This window comes from Anguilla anguilla, chromosome 5 (assembly GCF_013347855.1).
Source record: "Anguilla anguilla isolate fAngAng1 chromosome 5, fAngAng1.pri, whole genome shotgun sequence".
Classification (NCBI taxonomy): domain Eukaryota; kingdom Metazoa; phylum Chordata; class Actinopteri; order Anguilliformes; family Anguillidae; genus Anguilla; species Anguilla anguilla.
In genome coordinates this window covers 60,685,232-60,702,949 of record NC_049205.1, presented here as the reverse complement: position 1 = coordinate 60,702,949, position 17,718 = coordinate 60,685,232, and the positions used below count along the sequence as shown (strand labels likewise).

The 17,718-nt window shown below is 49.7% G+C and overlaps 1 protein-coding gene across 5 annotated transcripts in view; it reads right to left on the bottom strand.

The window, feature by feature from the left end:
* Positions 1–15,210, bottom strand: part of fnip2 (folliculin interacting protein 2) — a 38,620-nt gene extending 23,410 nt beyond the window's left edge. For 2 of the 5 annotated variants that reach the window (XM_035419324.1, XM_035419325.1), the window contains exons 1-2: positions 14,881–15,210; positions 3,887–4,010 (exon numbers count right to left, since the gene is read on the bottom strand). In XM_035419324.1, the coding sequence (XP_035275215.1) occupies positions 3,887–4,010; positions 14,881–15,068 (312 nt within the window). In that variant the 5' untranslated portion in view covers positions 15,069–15,210. Of the gene's footprint in view, positions 1–3,886; positions 4,011–4,857; positions 5,074–8,424; positions 8,558–14,880 lie in introns of those variants that run through there. The other 3 variants (XM_035419326.1, XM_035419327.1, XM_035419328.1) reach the window with 3 other exon arrangements.
* Between the last annotated feature and the right edge of the window lie 2,508 nt (positions 15,211–17,718).

Sequence of the window (17,718 nt, the reverse complement as noted above, 5' to 3'; positions counted from 1 at the left end):
GTGTATGTGTCTGTGCGTGTCTGTGTGCACGTGTGCATGCAAGCGTGTGTGCGCACACGTGTGCGTGTGTTTGTGTGCACGTGTGCGTGCTTATGTGTGTTTGTGCATGTGTGTGTGCGTGTGTGTTTTCTGCTGAGCAGGCAGACAGGAGGAGAAGCACAGCTCACTCAGGGAGGGGGCAAAGTGTTCATTTATTTAGTTTTCCCCGAGTAAAGTTTAAACAAAGCGATAACGTTTTTTAGGCCAGTCAACCTGACCTATATTTCTCCCTGCAGGGCGCATGAACCAGAAACCGGATCCAGTGTCAGGCAGTGATCTCGCTACCCTAGTGACCCAGTGCGCTGCTGTAACTCTGGGGCTAGTGACCCAGTGCGCTGCTGTTACTCTGGGGCTGGGCCAGTACAATGTTATTACACGCGCTGGGCCAAATTTAGAGCGGGCCCGCCCCGTGATGTGCAGCGAGCCCCCGGGGGGGCGGGGGGGGGGGGAGCACGTGTCCCACACGGGGTTAATGAGTCCGCCAGGGATTCCTAGCAGGACCCAGCGTTCCCAAGTCAGCTCCCAAGGCATTTGTGGGATCCCAGCTCTGTGTGGTTTGTGGAGCTCCAGACAGCACGCAGCTGGTTGGGGTCGGGTAACACGCCGAACGGTTTGGATCCCGCACACAAAATAACATGACATCAGAGACATCTGCCACACGAGCATGTGTAGCAGAAGTAGGAGTTGCTGTTGAGAAGGGGGGGGGGGGTGTACCCCTTTCCAAATAAAATCATTTTAAAAAGCGAAGGGAGCAGAAAGAAAAAGGGAAGCGTGCACTTCCGGCCGTCTTCCAAAGCACTCAGCGGATGGAGAAGTGGGACGAAAAGAAAAAAAGAAAAAAATAAGAAAGAAACCTGAGATTTCTCACCGTGCACATCAGCAACTCCACCCCATCCTGCCAATCACCTGAAAGCCCCGCCCCTATTTCACCTCCAACCGCATGGAGAGCCAATGGCCTGGACTCTGGGGGCCGCGTGGGGGCGTGGCCTCCCTGACCTACATAGGCCACACGAGGAAGCAGCTGATCAGCCAGACCCGTCACGGGATCCATCGCCTACTTCGGATTACAGAGCACGTGACGGCTTCCGCGGCTCCGACCGGAGCTGTTACCACCAACACCGCCACTGTCAATACCGCGACTGCCTTCACCGCCACCACCACCACTGCCAACACCACCACTGCCAACACCACCGCCAACACCACCACTGCCAACACCATCGCCAACACCAACACCATCGCCACTGCCTCCACTGCCACCACCGCCACCAACCACCACCACCGCCACCACCGTCAACACCACTGCCAACACCACCGCCACCGCCAACACCACCACACACCATCACCACCACCAACACTGCCACACACCATCAACCCACCAACACCGCCACTGCCAATACCGTCACTGCCTCCACCGCCAACACCACCACTGCCAACATCACCGCCAACACCACCACTGCCTCCACCGCCAACACCGCCACTGCCAATACCGCCACTGCCTCCACTGCCACCACCGCCACCAACCACCACCACCGTCAACACCACTGCCAACACCACCAGCAACCCCACCGCCACTGCCAACACCACCGCCAACACCGCCACTGCCAACACCACCACCAACACCGCCAACATCGCCACCAACACTGCCACCACCACCGCGAACACCACCACCACCGTGAACACCACCACCAACACCGCCAACATCGCCACCAACACTGCCACCACCACCGCGAACACCACCACCACCGTGAACACCACCACCAACATCGCCACCAACACTGCCACCACCACCGCGAACACCACCACCACGAACACCACCACCAACACCGCCAACATCGCCACCAACACCCCCGCCAACACTGCCACCACCACCGCGAACACCACCACCAACACCGCCAACATCACCACCAACACCCCCGCCAACACTGCCACCACCACCGCGAACACCGCCACTGCCAACACCACTGCCAACACCGCCACCAACCACCACCGTCAACACCACTGCCAACACCACCACCAACACCGCCAACATCGCCACCAACACTGCCACCACCACCGCGAACACCACCACCACCGTGAACACCACCACCAACACCGCCAACATCGCCACCAACACTGCCACCACCACCGCGAACACCACCACCACCGTGAACACCACCACCAACATCGCCACCAACACTGCCACCACCACCGCGAACACCACCACCACGAACACCACCACCAACACCGCCAACATCGCCACCAACACCCCCGCCAACACTGCCACCACCACCGCGAACACCACCACCAACACCGCCAACATCACCACCAACACCCCCGCCAACACTGCCACCACCACCGCGAACACCGCCACTGCCAACACCACTGCCAACACCGCCACCAACCACCACCGTCAACCCCACCAACACCGCCACTGCCAATACCGCGACTGCCTCCACCGCCACCACCGCCAACACCACCAGCAAACCCACCGCCACCACCAACACCAGCACCATCACCACCACCAACACCACCACACACCACCGTCACTACCGTCAACACCACCGGCCACCGCCTCTCTCCCTTTCATCACAACACGCACACTGGACACTTTCAGGACAGGACACGACACAGCGTTCTGGAGTCACACCATCCCCACAGTCACACGCTTTTGATTAGGAACACCGCTCATCCCAGGACAAATCCTGGATCCGTTCAGACATGTCCTCTCTCCGAGGGTACGAAGGCGCTCTTTTCTGAAGGGAGATACCCCAAAATTACCCCAAACCTCTCTCCTTTATCACGTAAATAAAAAATCGGAGTGTGACCAAAATATTTGAAACACAGTTTTTATTTACACACAACCTGACACGCTTCAGAGGTTTTTTTTCACTTTAGTTTCACAATTAACAGGCCGAAGAGCTTTTTTATTGTTTAATTGAGAGTAATCAGCACCTGAAACGCTCAGCCTCATTCGCCACACCTGAATACACTCCCTGGGGTTCCTGGTAACCCATAGTCATAGTCACCGGCGTCATAGTAACCAGCGTCATAGCAACCGCTCCAGGTGTGACCGTTAAAAAACTGCCGTGCTGCCAAAAGGCCAGAGCGCTCACATTGGGCCCCGATTGGGCCAAAGATAAGACGCTGAGCGGAGCGCGAAAACACATCCTGATTGGCTGAGAAGAAACGGGCAACGAGGATCCCGTTCCGACCACCTCTGTGTTTTTAGACGACACAGCGGGGGGGGGTGGGGGTGGGGGGGGAGCGTCTCTCGGGTGTTTACACGGTAAAGAGACGCCATTCATAAACGGCGCGCTTCCACGCCAGAACAAGGCGAACCGCAGCCCGACCGCAACAGGCTAACCGCCGCGGCGCAGACCACCGCGACGGCACGCTAAACCGCGCGAAGCTTCGGGGAGAAACAGAGAGCGGCTCTCTTCACACACACACAGACTAACCAGCACATTAAACAGAAGCCTGCGGCATTTATATGGCAGAAATCTGACGAGCAGCAAACCCTAATTAGAGCTTGTGTAAATAGCTGCCTTCTCCCATTCACAACAGTCTCTTATTTTTTAGCATTGCAGGCAATTAGCAGACGCTCTCATCTACAGCAACTAATACAACATTTTACACAGCAACTTACATAGCATTTACATTGCACCCATTTATACAGCTGGATGTATACTGAAGCAATGCAGGTTAAGCACCTTGCTCAAGGGTACAACGGCAGGGTCCATACCCGGGAATCGAACCAGTGACCTTTAGGTTGCAAGACCAGCACCTTACCCATTATACTACACTGCAGCCCATTTTTACCACCAGGCTCAGATCAGAGGGCGTACAGACAGAACCGCAGAGCACGTACCGGGTCGGATCCATCGAGCTTGCGGATGGCTTTGGAGTCGAACAGAACCTGGCGTCCCCTGCGCTCGCAGTCCTGGTAGACGATCAAGCGGATCTGGTTCAGGTCCAATTCGGACGACGCCCAGCTGTGGGGGGGGGCGGGGGGGGGGGGGGGGGGCGGGGAGGGAGGAGAGAGAGAGACAGGAACAGGGTCAGGTCACAGAAGCTTCGACGCAGTCACACTCGCTGTCCCGCCTGAGCCAAAACCAGCGTGAAAAAAAACCCCACAAACTGCAGACTAGCAAAGCCCACGAAACCTGTTCTAACGCTCCACATCGACCTCCATTTGGCAGCCAGTCCAGGATTAATGAAAATGAACAGCACTGACTGGTTTTATTCATCCAGAACTTGGAGAGCTTAAATGAAAGGACGAAAAACAAACTGAAAAAGTTAGGCTACTCCTTGCCCTGAGTGTTATTTCCAGTGTTAGTTCGCACTCGTGGAAAAGCTGTAAATGAACATAAACAAAACCAAGAAGAGAGTTTCAGTTACAGTTTTTTAAAAAGTATAAAAACCCCCAACGTATTTTATTTTAATTTTAAACGCTCTTAAGAAACTTCAAGTTCTAAAATATTAAAGCCAAATCACATCCTGAAGGCCGTGAATATTAATGATAAAAATCTACACCGTTAATGAATCCCTCTGTGCCTAAACTGCATTGAGTGATGGTCTATTGCTTTCCATCTACCCTGCGTATACGCAAACTAACTTTAAAGGTAGGCTAGATGCAAATGAACTGGATCAATGAGCCCCTGTCACGCTGGTCTGTCCTTGTTTCCCAAAGCAAGCGCCTGATGCAGCAACAGCGACCAGACCAGACAGCCGAAGGGCGAGATAACAGAACAGACCAGACCAGACTAAACGATCACAGAGTGCGCCACTGCTTCGGGTGGCCATACCTGAGGAACCGCCCCCCCCCTCCCCGTACTGTACCTGCTCTCCATCCTGCCGTGGACGACCCCCCCCTTTTCAGACGGGGGGGGGGGGGATTGTTCCCGGCTCGCTCTGGCTTTGCAGCTCCCAGGCCCTTAGAGTTATCCCAGAGAGGAGAACATCCTAAAGCACGAGATTGTCACATGACCCGCTGGAGCCGGCCACTGAGGCCTCTGTGCTGCATTGTGTGTGTGTGTGTGTGTGTGTGTGAGAGAGAGAGAGTCTGAGTCTGTGTGCGTGTGCGTGTGTGTGTGTGAGAGAGAGAGAGAGAGAGAGAGCGAGAGAGAGAGTCTGTGTGTGTGTGTGTGTGAGAGAGAGAGAGAGAGAGAGAGAGTCTGTGTGTGTGTGTGAGAGAGAGAGTCTGTGTGTGTGTGTGTGTGTGTGTGTGTGAGAGAGAGAGTCTGAGTCTGTGTGCGTGCGTGTGTGTGTGTGTGCGTGTGGTGAGGGTAACAGTCTGTCCAGTGCAGATCTATGGTACCGCCTCCTCGGGCCAGTTACAGTGGAAATGCGCCATTTCCCAGAAGGCTGGTCTCCACAGCCGCCACACTGGGGCACAAAGCGGGCCGCCCCCGGCCCTCCCACCAGCGCATCTCTCCGACTCCGCTCAGGAACATCGCATTTCTACAGCTGCTCCTATCAGAAACATCGCATTTCTCCAACTGGTCCAATCAGTAACATTGCATTTCTGCAGGTCCAGTCAGTAACATTGCATTTCTCCCACTGGTCCAATCAGTAACATCGCATTTATCCAATCAGTAACATTGCATTTCTCCAGGTCCAATCAGTAACATCGCATCTATCCAATCAGTAACATCGCATTTCTCCACCACCAATCGGTAACATTACAATTCCCCAGTACGTCGCATTTCTCCAACGCTGCTCAGCAATGTTGCATTTCTCAAGCCCCAGTCAAAACCATCGCATTCCTGCAGCCCCGGTCACTGAGAGTAACATCATACTTCTGCAGCCCCGGTAAGTAATACTGCAATTCCGCAGCGTCAGTCGATAATGGCAATGTTCCATCGCATTTCTCCAGCTGCGGTCAGCAGCGTCGCAATTCCACAGATCCGGTCAGTAACGGCCCAACTCTCCAGCCCCGGGCAACGTCGTCGCATTTCTCCAGCTGCGGTCAGCAGCGTCGCAATTCGGTAGCGCCAGGGAGTAACGTCGCGACCGTCCAGCGCCGTGCAGTAGCCTCGCAGTACTTCAGCTACGCTCAGCGTCGTCGCAGAGCCGTTCAGTGAGGTCGCGTTTCTCCAGCTACGAACAGTAACGAAAGAGCCAACGGTAACGAAAGAGCAGCACCGACAAGAGGAGACCCCCCCAAAAAAAATCCCCCCGAAGCGCCGCTTGACCCCTTTTTTTTTCCCCCCACCAACGGCTCCCGGTCGCCCCCGACGACGACGACGACGACGCGCGCGGCAGCCCAAACCCGAGACGCTGCCGCCCCAGCTGCACGCCACCGAGGAACAAGAGACAATGCGAGAGAGAGGCGCAGGACAGCGCATGCTTTCTGCGGGGTGGGGGGTCGGGGGGGGGGGGGGGGGGCCCGCGGGCCGCACAGACCCGTCCTTTATGCGCCTGACACGGAGAATCTGCCGCCGGCGGGCGGGGCGGTCGCTCGGGCCCGGGCCCGGCAGCGGGAGCCCGCGAGCTGGCGGTGCACGCCACCGCCGAATCAAAGACGCTGCTCATGGTCCGGCGGGGTGGGGGGGGTTCAAGGGGGGGGTGGGGGGGGGGTTCGAGGGGGGGGGCGGGCAGCAGCGTCTCTGAAAAGCCTCGCGCTACTTTGTCTCGCTCTACTGTTTTTTTTTTTCTCCCTCCTCCCTTTTCCGACCCCAAACCCTCCACCATCTCCCCCCCCACCCCCCCACCTTGTTTTTTTTTTAACGGAACGTTGCATGTGGAAAAAAAAAAAAAAAAAAACTTCCTTTGCAGATACCGGGGGCACCGTTCTTGTTCAGCACATTTTTGTTTTGTTTTGTGTTCTTTCTTTTTTTTTTCCCCCACAAGCAAAGATGCGAAGACTGATTGACCTTGACTTCCTGCCACATGATCATGCCCCCAACAGCCAATGGGCCCTTGACTTCCAGATCACGTGATCACACCCCCAGCCAATGGGCCCCCAGCCAAGGCTCTCGCATGCATCGCTTCCCAAGACAAAAAAAACCAAACAAAACAAAACAACCCGAAACATTCAGCCCTCTTTTACAAAACCAACACCACCCCTAGAGAACCACCTCCAAACGGAACCGTTCACAGACCTAAACTCAACTCCGCGCTCTGGGTTTGGCTCGCTTTGAAACAGACCTACTGCCAGTTTCCACACACAAAAAAAAAAAACCTTAAATAAATGCAATCTTGGCCACACATGCGCAGAGCCATGGGCTGCACCAGAGCAGGGGAACAGCTTCTCACCACACGAGTGTTTCCTAAATAACATCACTCCTGACCTTTCACCCGCTCACATGACCCGATCGGGCGCTGGCGTCGCACGCTGGCTGAGGGTGCGAGAGAGACGGGTCCCGTAAACAGAGCTCGGACGCCACGGTAACCGAAAGCTCGCCGGTCGGCACACGCACACTGAGCGCGCCGAGCTGAGTCAGCATTTCAGTCGGGGAACTGGCATCAGATTTTTATTCCCCCCCCCCCCCATATCTCGTTTGTCGACTGTCTGTTTGCTTGCCTGTGTGTTCATGCGCCTGTGTTCAGTTTGTTATTACTGATTGTATTTTGTCCTGTTAACACGCTTTTATCTTCTAGCCCACCTTCCCTTCCCTTAAGTGGCTTTTGTCGCTTGCCAAGGCTGCCATTGTAAAATAAGAATTTGTTCTTAATGACTTGCCTGGTGAAATAAAAAAAATAAATAAAGATAGATGCTCAGTATCACTACAGACCATTAGTCTACACTCCAATTTAACTCCACAGGACAAATCACAAAGTCAGACATCCACGAGCATCACATTTTAATACATTTCCACACTTTGTAAGAGCACGGTAAACGAATTATTCTTACACGTATCGTTTTTAGGTGATGCAGTGAAAATACTTTGAGGAATAGAAATACACATCAAAGGTAAATCTCTACCAGTTTCAGACCATAACTCTAATATTTGCAGTGAAATACACTTCTTAACAAAAAAATAAATAATAAAAAAAAGATTACTGAGATACAGTAACTCATATTATATGCACATAAGGTTGGACAGCTTTGATTAAAGACACTGGACTTTTCACGGTGTTTATTAATTTTATTTATTTATTTGACAGGGATAATACACATTGATCAACATCACTGTTACGTGATGTAAATGTGCCAGATTTAGCTAGATCGCTAATTTCCATCTGTTGTCCCTGGACAGGCTGATGTTAACACATTAATAACAAGCAGACCAGACGAGAAGCCATAGTACAACATTAAAAGCACATAAAAACAGACAAGAGAACGCAAGTATTAAAGAACGCAAAACAAGAGCATGCGATGTGTGTGTCAGTTCCAGGCCAAGACTCTCTCACAAACAAGAACAATCACTGAACATAAAGTTTTCAGGTGACGGAGACCATTACCTGCCGTAGACCGGCACCACCTGCGAAAAACCAGCGACAAAACTGGATTTTCTGCTCCTCTTGATCTTCATAGTAAATTCAAAAGAGGCTTATGACTGTCGCTGCTCCGACGTGACCTTACAAAAAGAGCCTCACCAAAAAAAAAAAAAGAACTGGCCTCTCACCTAGGATACGACAGCTACCACACACTTCCTCCCACCTTTCCCCCTCCTCTCTCTCTCTCGCTCGCCCGCTAAACGCCTTCCTCCCCTCTCTCGCCCGCGCACACTTTGCCGCTGCGTCCCGCCGCCCGCGGTCTCGAGCAGGAAGCCTCCGTTTCCTCCAGCAGACCCGCGGTGGCTTCCGCATTTAAAAAAAAAAAAAAAAAAAAAAAAAACGGTGTTTTGTTTGGCAGACCCCCCCCCCCCCCCCCCCCAGAGTCAGGTGCTCGCAGTGTGACCAGGCGCTGCTCCGCGGAATTCCACACCGCAGCGGGAACGGTGGCCGCCAGACGCGCGGGGGAGGGGGGGAGGGGGGGGGCTAGCCAGACTTCCTCACGCTCGCACGCAGGGAAAAGGTGATCCAGCACAGGGAGCACAGGGAGCACAGGGAGCACAGGGAGCTCAGGGAGCTCACTCTCACCTCAGCAGGAAACGGAGAAGCTCAGTTCGCTCAAGTCTGCTTTGACGGACAGGAAGAGCCATCATCCCGGTCAGAAGTCAGGCCAAACTCGCCTCTCGCTCGACACGTACCATGTGACAGCACGAGCACAATCATATGACCCCCCACCCCCCCACCCGACACAGCCACCTTCTGCACACATCGGGCTGCGTTTACAGAATGCAAACCCCCCCCCCCTGCACCCCCGCCCTCCCCCACCCACTGCTAAACAGATCATCTGTACACTGCTGCAGCCAAGAGGGCAGACAAATTTACACTTTCTACAGAATCCAAATCCATGTTTATTTGGCCAACAAAAAAACCGAGTGAAATCCATTTCAGCTTCACAACCAGGCACCAGTGTTGAATAATTAGGCTGGGGAACTGGGCTTGTAGCCAAAACGTTGCAGGTTTGATTCCCAGGTAGGAGACTGTCGTGATAACCCCTTGAGAAAAGCACTTAACCTGCATTGCTTCGACATACATTCAGGATAAAAATACAAAAGGAAGTCGCTCTGGATCAGTGCATCTGCTAAATGCCTGTAATGTAACACTGTATTTATTTATTTTATTTTATTATTTCGACAGAAGCCACAATCCTTCTGCTGTCATGTGCGTGCCTCGCACAAAATCACGCTGCGAGTTTGCAGTTCCTGAAGATATTTATTCCTACACAAACAGACCAGGGGCAAGTAGGAGGCCAAGGACGCCAAACACACACACAACGCCCGTCGTCTGACCGCTCGCAAACCCTGCACTCCGCACACGGGGCGCAGCGCGATCGATCGACGCTCAGCCTCGCGCAACACACCGCCATCACGCTGCACAGCCAAGGCACAAGGGCTCACCAGCATGTGGATCTGAGCAAAAGGGGGAAAAAAAAAAAAAAAAAAAATTCAAATGACTAACTGCAGCGCACTCAACTTTTCTGATTAGCCAGTAGCATTTCTTTTCTTTTTTATTTATTTTTTTTTTTTGCACAATCACGAGGCGTCCTTCTCATGGGATGCACATGAAAAGTCCCTGTGGCAGACGCATGTGAGTGTGACTGTGCTGCATCTGCAGTGGGAAAGTGGAGCCCGACGCACAGTCAGGAGGTCATTGGTGGAGAACTTGACCAATCTCGTGGTTTGGAATCTTTGCCCTTCACGCGCATTCAATCCAGACAGAGCTGCCCGTCACTTAGAGTTACAAGCAAACGCAAGAGTCACACTTTTGATTCACAAATTTTGTTTGGCAGGTCAGTTTTAGTTGCTGCTGAACTCGCCGACCTGTGTTTGTGAAGGAAAAACATAAAATTGAAATTCAATTTAACGAATTTAAGGGCAAATGCTGACTAATGTTAAACTCTGCCAATGTCTACACAAAATACTGTGGAAATATGACAAGTTCCGTTTCAACTGTTAATGCAAAACCATGTCTACAGAACAAAAATAATAATTACAAATTATAGTGATAAGTATATACTACGCAATTGAATGAGGATCCATTTTAAATTAGTGTTCATCTCTAACAGCATGCCATTTTTATTTCCTTCAGAGCCATTTCCCTTTTCTTGAAATTCATATTTTAGCATGTCGCCACGACTGAAAGAGGACTTGTTTATAGATTCGGGGGAAGTTGCTCTGCTCAAGGGCACAACACCAGCGCCCTGCCGCCTGGGATTAAAAGCAACAGATGCCACTCCAAAACCCAATTCTGACCCCGCTGGCTCCACACCACCAGCACGGGAAAGCGCCGCTTCCGTTCGCGAGCGGGCGAAGTACCAGGATAGGACCTGTCTGCTATTACCCCCCCCCCCCCCCCCCCCCCCCCCCAATCCCCCCAGCCCCCGCCCCCCCCCACCTCCGACTGCAACGAAATGCGAGTCACAATGCAGCGAGTCAGGTTTTTCAGCACGGACAACCACCTCACACACTCACACCCTCCCCCCCACACACACCCCACACCCCGCACCCCCCCCCCCCCCCCCCCCCCCCCCGCCACAGAGAGCATGTGACACTCAGCCGCAATGAATCACAGCACAGACAGCCTGACGGGTGGAGGGTGTGCGAAAGTCGGGGGGGTGGGGGGGGGGGGGGGGAGGCCCAGTGCGGTGGCGCTGTGTGACTACGCTCACAGATCAGCCGAGGATGAGGAAGAGCGTCCCCGGTCAGGCGCTATATCGCTCCGGTTTCCCTTATCAATGGGCACTGGAGCACCTGAGCACCTGAGCACCTGACACAGAACAAAGTGCAGCAGACACGCTGAGATACGAACGCTCTGGGAACGGAAAAGTCCTTCTTAACTCTGAAAGGTTCGGACCTTTGGCAGCCATGTGGAAATACACCACTTCTAAGTTTTCTTGAATCCTTTTTAAAAAAAATTTGAACATATACTTATATTAAGGGATGCACAGTATGGATATTCGTGGCCTATATCAATATCCTGCATTTGTCCGGTGTTACTGGTTGGTGCCGATTCCTCCCTGTTTCACATTACAACATAAACGCAAAACCGCAAACAAGTTTCTGACGTCGATGGAGTAAGCAGATGAGCACAGCCTTCAACTTTTGGGAGAAAAAAAACCCAAAAATATTTTATTTGTAAAACAAATTATTTCGACGTGTTTACTTTATTGTTAAGTTGAGAACATCAGTCCAGAAAGCTGTGGAGTCTCTTTATTAGTCTCTTTTCTTTTAGCCCAGGACTACGACACCAGATTCAACTGATTTTGGTCTTCAATCATGACCTTTGTAAGTAGAATCATGCTGTTTTCATGCTGGGCTAGAACAAAAACCTGCACCCTTTTTGGGGTACACTACTCGAAAATTTGGTTTCAGACTACCCGACTAACTGTCCGAAGCTCAGCGTTCACAGCCGTCCCGTGCCCGGTACTCAGTTAGATTTGGGTGGGCGGACAGGGACCGGAGTTACTGGTCGGTTTGCAGTATTATTTCTCCCACCCATTCCCCCACTCATTTCCCTTAACGTACATCCTGTTATGGTCTGACGCTAGACCAGGTCATAACAATAACAAAACATAATGACAAGAGCAGGCTATTCAGTCCAACAGTCCTCGCCATGATCCGACCACTATGGGATAACCTAGTGCTCACTGCACCCCTCCAAGACAGTCATCTCCACATGACCAAAATCAAAGTTCATGGAAAAGTGTTCAGATTTTTCTTTTTTTTTATTCAGGGGGGAAAGCAGAGAGAGTTACAGATTGAGACGGGATCATAGTGCAGAAGATGGGGGAGGGAATAAACCCATGTTTAAAAAAAATAGCACACTAAGCATACTTGATACACATTTAATTAGCTATACTTTCAAGTATTCTTCAGGTACTGCAGCATACTACTTTTTTCCACATGGGAACTCCTGACTGCACGTGATTGGGGGGGGGGGGGGGGGGTGTCGTTTATGGATTGAGAGTTGCCCTACGGACTGCGCCACACATCTCGCTAAAAGTGCTGGGGCTTTTATCAACTTTTTAAGATAACCGTGACAGAGGGAGCCCCACCTGAAACGCGTGATCCCACCTCAATGTACAACAATTCGACCGAAACTTTCACGTTAGGATTAAACGCAGGAATAACTGCCAGTTTGGGTGTAACGAGCATTCTTAAATTGAAATGGCAACCGCCTATGAGAGCAGGGCTGGGCACAGAGGTGGGCTTCAGGGAATTTTTTGTGGAAATGTTTGTGATCTTGTTTCTCTTAGATATGGGTTTTGTTTAACTGTTTTTGAAAAATGCAGTACTATTTGGTAGCCACCGTCTGCGATAAAAGGCTACGTCAGCGTTGACTTGGTGATGCAGCAATTATGGGACCTACCCTGCTCACCGTATCTCGATGCGGACGGTGAGACCGGTGCTTTACAATCTACTTTTATCGCAGGATTCCCAGCACTTAAAACGAGACTGAGAAACACTCTGCTGCTGTGAATCTGTATTTGAATGCGTGTAGCACGATTAGCCTACGCCTCTGTGCTGCTGAATGACTGCGGAAGCCGGAGGGTAATCATGTTCACTCATGTAATTCGGAACGGATATAGCCTTCGCTGCGACCTTAGCACTTACTTAACGTAATTACCAACTCCAGTCCAGTGCTCTGACAACGACTACACAAATGTTTCGAATTCAATTTTAACTTTTATTCTTCTTTTTTAAATTTTATTACAGCTCCTCTTTACTCTGTGGCAGAAGTCAAATCTGACACCGGGATAATCACGTGCATCATTTTTTTTGTTGTTGTTTTGTTTTAATTCAGGCTTAAATGCAGGAAACTACCACCTGAACGACTATGTCTGCGCAATAAATTATGGTGAAAAAATGCACACTTTGGAGAAACATTCACTCCTCTCTACCTAGCTCCACAGAAGTGTCTTAACTCCCTCCAAAAGCTACACAGCCAACACATAACATTACATTTTTTAACACCACAGCCAAGCACCCTCACAGTGGCCAACATTCACTGTAAAGCTCTACAAGCCTCAACAGCTGTCTTGTATGATATGCTTGTCACATCAGAAATGTAGCACATGCATGCATTTTTTTGGCTGAGCAACTGCATGCCCTTCGTCAGGCATCGATATATCGTGCTTGACTCAAAATTCACATCAACACACAAACATTTCTCTGATGACTCGGGATTGGGCACATATTTTTTGAGGATAAAGGGAAGCAATACCATTTTGTGAGAACGTTTTTGATTGCGTTCGCAGCACGAGCTTGCCTTTTCGTTCCAGAATAATAGTCGACGTCAGCCAGATGTAACTGTACTAGAACATTTTTTCATAAAACTGGTTTTATGCCCTTCATTCAAAACAAGGCTGCGTCACTTTCCAGCGGAAATGGCTTCTGACTTATGACTCGAAGTACCATATTATAAGCTTATTGTGCCATACGAGTTCTTATTATAACCAGTTATTTCGGAATATCAAAAAAAACAAAGACGACCTACACGTATCTTATATTTCTTAACTAAATAAAGTAGTGCATAAGGTTGTCAAGAAGAAAAGGTTTCAAAAAAAAATTCAATGCACCACTGAACACAGAATGCACAGGCAAAATATAAGACGAGCTAACATTTTACCAAGTCCAAAAGTACGTAAGTCAACAGAACTGAAAACTCCTAGCAAAGGCTTTCTTACATTTGTGTGATTTCATAATGGCCACTGGAAAATTAGCACTACATTCAGTCGATGTCCACGCGCATTATGGACAACCGTTTTATAACCAATAGTGACTAACCTCCTATGACGTCCAGTTTTCAGCTCATCCTCCAACAGCCTTCGCACCAACTGGCTCTAGAGTCGCACAGATGCATGCTCGGCAGTTCTTTGCCCAACCATTTCACACATTAATCCTCATTATACGTGGGAACGCGCTGTACCTGACCAAATATAGAGATCGCAGCCCACGTCCCATAAGTTAACGTTTTAGGTACATTTTATGCACGAAGCCTAAAGCAAAATAGCACGAGCCAAACGGAAAGCCCGCAACCAATCTATCCACAATTCACGTTAGATAACCGGCTAGTTCATGCTAGCCGATGGCCAGACTGTCCATTGTCCTGTGCGAGTCAATCGGAAGGAATTAATGCTTTTTTGAATTCAGAAAAGGACTTCAAAGTTATCGCCAAGTGCACGTTCATCTGTGGCTACACCGTGCAACTTGCTCGGCAGGCACGTAGCGGGCGAGCGAGACATAATGTGCAGAAGAAATATTTAGGACAGGAACACATCTGTGCTGCGGTGGCTCTCGCTTTGTTGCTAGCTACTAGCAGCACAGCTAACTAGCTGGCTACCTGTATCAATCCTGCAACGCTTACCAGAGATCCGGTCCTTTATAATCCCTCGAAGACGCCGCATTGGCTTTTTTGCAGAAAAGCCGTTGGAGGAGAGTTGGAGCCATGATGTACCGTTTCACAGGTACAGAGCGCGTCCCATTTGGCTTTGCTGTGTGGCCATGGTGGAGAGTTGAAGCTGGGTAACTCCATGGATCAGTTATCTGAGTCATATGACAGTATTTCAGAGGGGGTGCGCAACCTCAGCCACACACACGCACGGATTAATCTCGGACGCTCTCTATTGGTTGCGAAGCGACTCGCACACACACACACACAGCCGCAGCCATTGGAGTCACGTCTGGATGCATGCTTCATACACGTGTGTGGGAATACGGACACACAAGAGCCGCGCGTGCCGAACATGCGGCGCAGACGAATCGTCTCTTCATTGGCCCCATTCATGAGAACGTGCAGCTGTGACGTTGGTTAAAGAAATATTCGGGTTATGCCGTTTTTATTCCAGAATACAATAATGCGTTCTAACAAACACAGTCTACACACATAAATGTATGTGTGCAATGACAATTTTTTTGTTGTTTTGTACTCCAACTCATTGGATTTAAATTGAAACAATGACCACGAGGATAAACTGCAGACTGTCAGCTATAAAGGGTATTTCCTTAAAATTCGCTAACCCGTGTAGGATTTACAACAGATTTTTTATTCACTGCCCCTCCATTTTAGATTTTATATACACCCCTTACTGAGAGGAGGAGGGTCTTCTTCAGCTGCTGAATGAACACAGAGACACACAAATGCCCACTTGCCAACAGCTGGTAAACACACCTTAATATACACACACATACATACACAATATGAACAAAAGTATCTGGACACCCCTTGGTCTGGGGCTATTTTTCATGGTTTGGGCTAAGCCCCTTAGTTCCAGTGAAGGCAAATCGTAATGCTACAGCACACAATCACATTCTAGATGATTATGTGCTTACCCTACAGTTTGGGGAAAGCACTTTCCTGTTTCAGCATAACTATGCCCCGGGCACACGGCAAGGTCCATATAGAAATGGTTTTGTCAAGAACGATGCGGATGAACATGACCGGCCTGCACAGAGCCCCGAGCTCAACCCCATCCAACGCCTTTGGGATCAGTTGGAAAGCCAACGAGCTGGGCCTAATCTGGCCGAACCTCACTATAAAGCTCTTCTGGCTGAATCGAAGCAAATCCCTGCAGCAATGCTCCAACATCTAGTATAAAGCCTTCCCAGAAGAGCTGAGGTTGCGACAGCAGCAATAGGTGGACCAACTTCATATTAATGCCCATAATTTTGGATGGGCTATAGGGGGACCAGCTGACACAATTTATACAAGTAAATCACACCTTCAAACTCTGAACAACCTACCAACAGAAGGCTCATCAATGCCATTTCTTAATGGCATTGAACTTGATAGCTATTAGTTAATTATTAGCAGGAGCCTGATTGCAGTTTTGGATTATCCATCCATCCATCCATCCATCCATTATCTATACCCGCTTACCCTGAGCAGGGTCGTGAGGGGTGCTGGAGCCTTTCCCAGCATGCATTAGGCGAGAGGCAGGAATAGATCCTGGACAGGCCGCCAATCTATCGCAGGGCACACACACCATTCGCTCACACACTCATACCTATGGGCAATTTAGAGTCTCCAATTGGCCTACCTACATGTCTTTGGACTGTGGGAGGAAACCGGAGTACCCGGAAGAAACCCACGCAGACACGGGGAGAACATGCAAACTCCACACGTAGTATATTAGCATATCAGAAGTTGTCATTATGCTCAATAGTTGAATAGTCACCAGCAATTCTATCTAAATCAATAAAAGTTAACATGTAAAAACGTGTAATATGCTGTTCCATGCATGAACTGTTTTAAGATATACTGTTTGAAGGTTTAAAACAGGAGAAAATACAACAGGTCAACAATGTTATACATAACTACCTGAATACCATAAGATTTTTTAAAGATTTCCTCTATGGGAAATCCCATTCTTTCAAATGGCTTCCAAAATCCATTCACTTTTTTTGCAGTAGGTGGGACTTTAACAGCCTACTAGGGCAGGCAGAGTTGTGAGAAGCTAGCAACAATAAACAAAAAAGAAACAGCTTCCAGTGACCAAAAGGAGTGAAAAAAGTCAAAATAAAAGCCAGTATTTGCTATCAACTGTTTTGTATGATTGAGATCAGTAAACCTACACACACTAAGTGGCCACTATATTAGGAACACCATCTCGGTAACACATAGCCTGCCCCTTCAAACAGCGAATAATGTGGCTGCAATAAAGCTAGCAGTTATGGTGAACGGGTTTAATTGTGCAACCAAGTATCAGAATGGGCAAGACGCGTGATCTACATGACTGTGACCATGGTATGATTGCTGGTGCCAGACATGGTGGTTCCAGCATCTTAAAAGCAGCTGCCCTCCTGGGATTTTCACACACCGCAGTCTCTAAAGTTTAGAGATTGTACCTACGGAAAGGCAACTTTCACAAATGTTTGCTGTGGATGCTTATCTTATGATTCAAGTCACGAATAGAAAGTTGCTTTCTATTAAAAATTCATGGCCGATGAAAAGGAAACTGCCAAGTTGTAGTGAACATTGAGACATTGACTTTGGAGTGGCAGTTGGCATAGACAGGTCAAATTGATAACCGGAAGGTTTGTGGCTCGATCCCCAGAACAGCATATAATCCCTCCCAGAGTACAATTTCCAGTTCCGTTGCTCTAAGATGACAAATAACCAATCACCACACAAGTGAGTTGTTCCCAAAATTTGCTTCAGTATTCTAACTTTAAAAAAGTAAGGTGAGAAGGATCACACTGAACT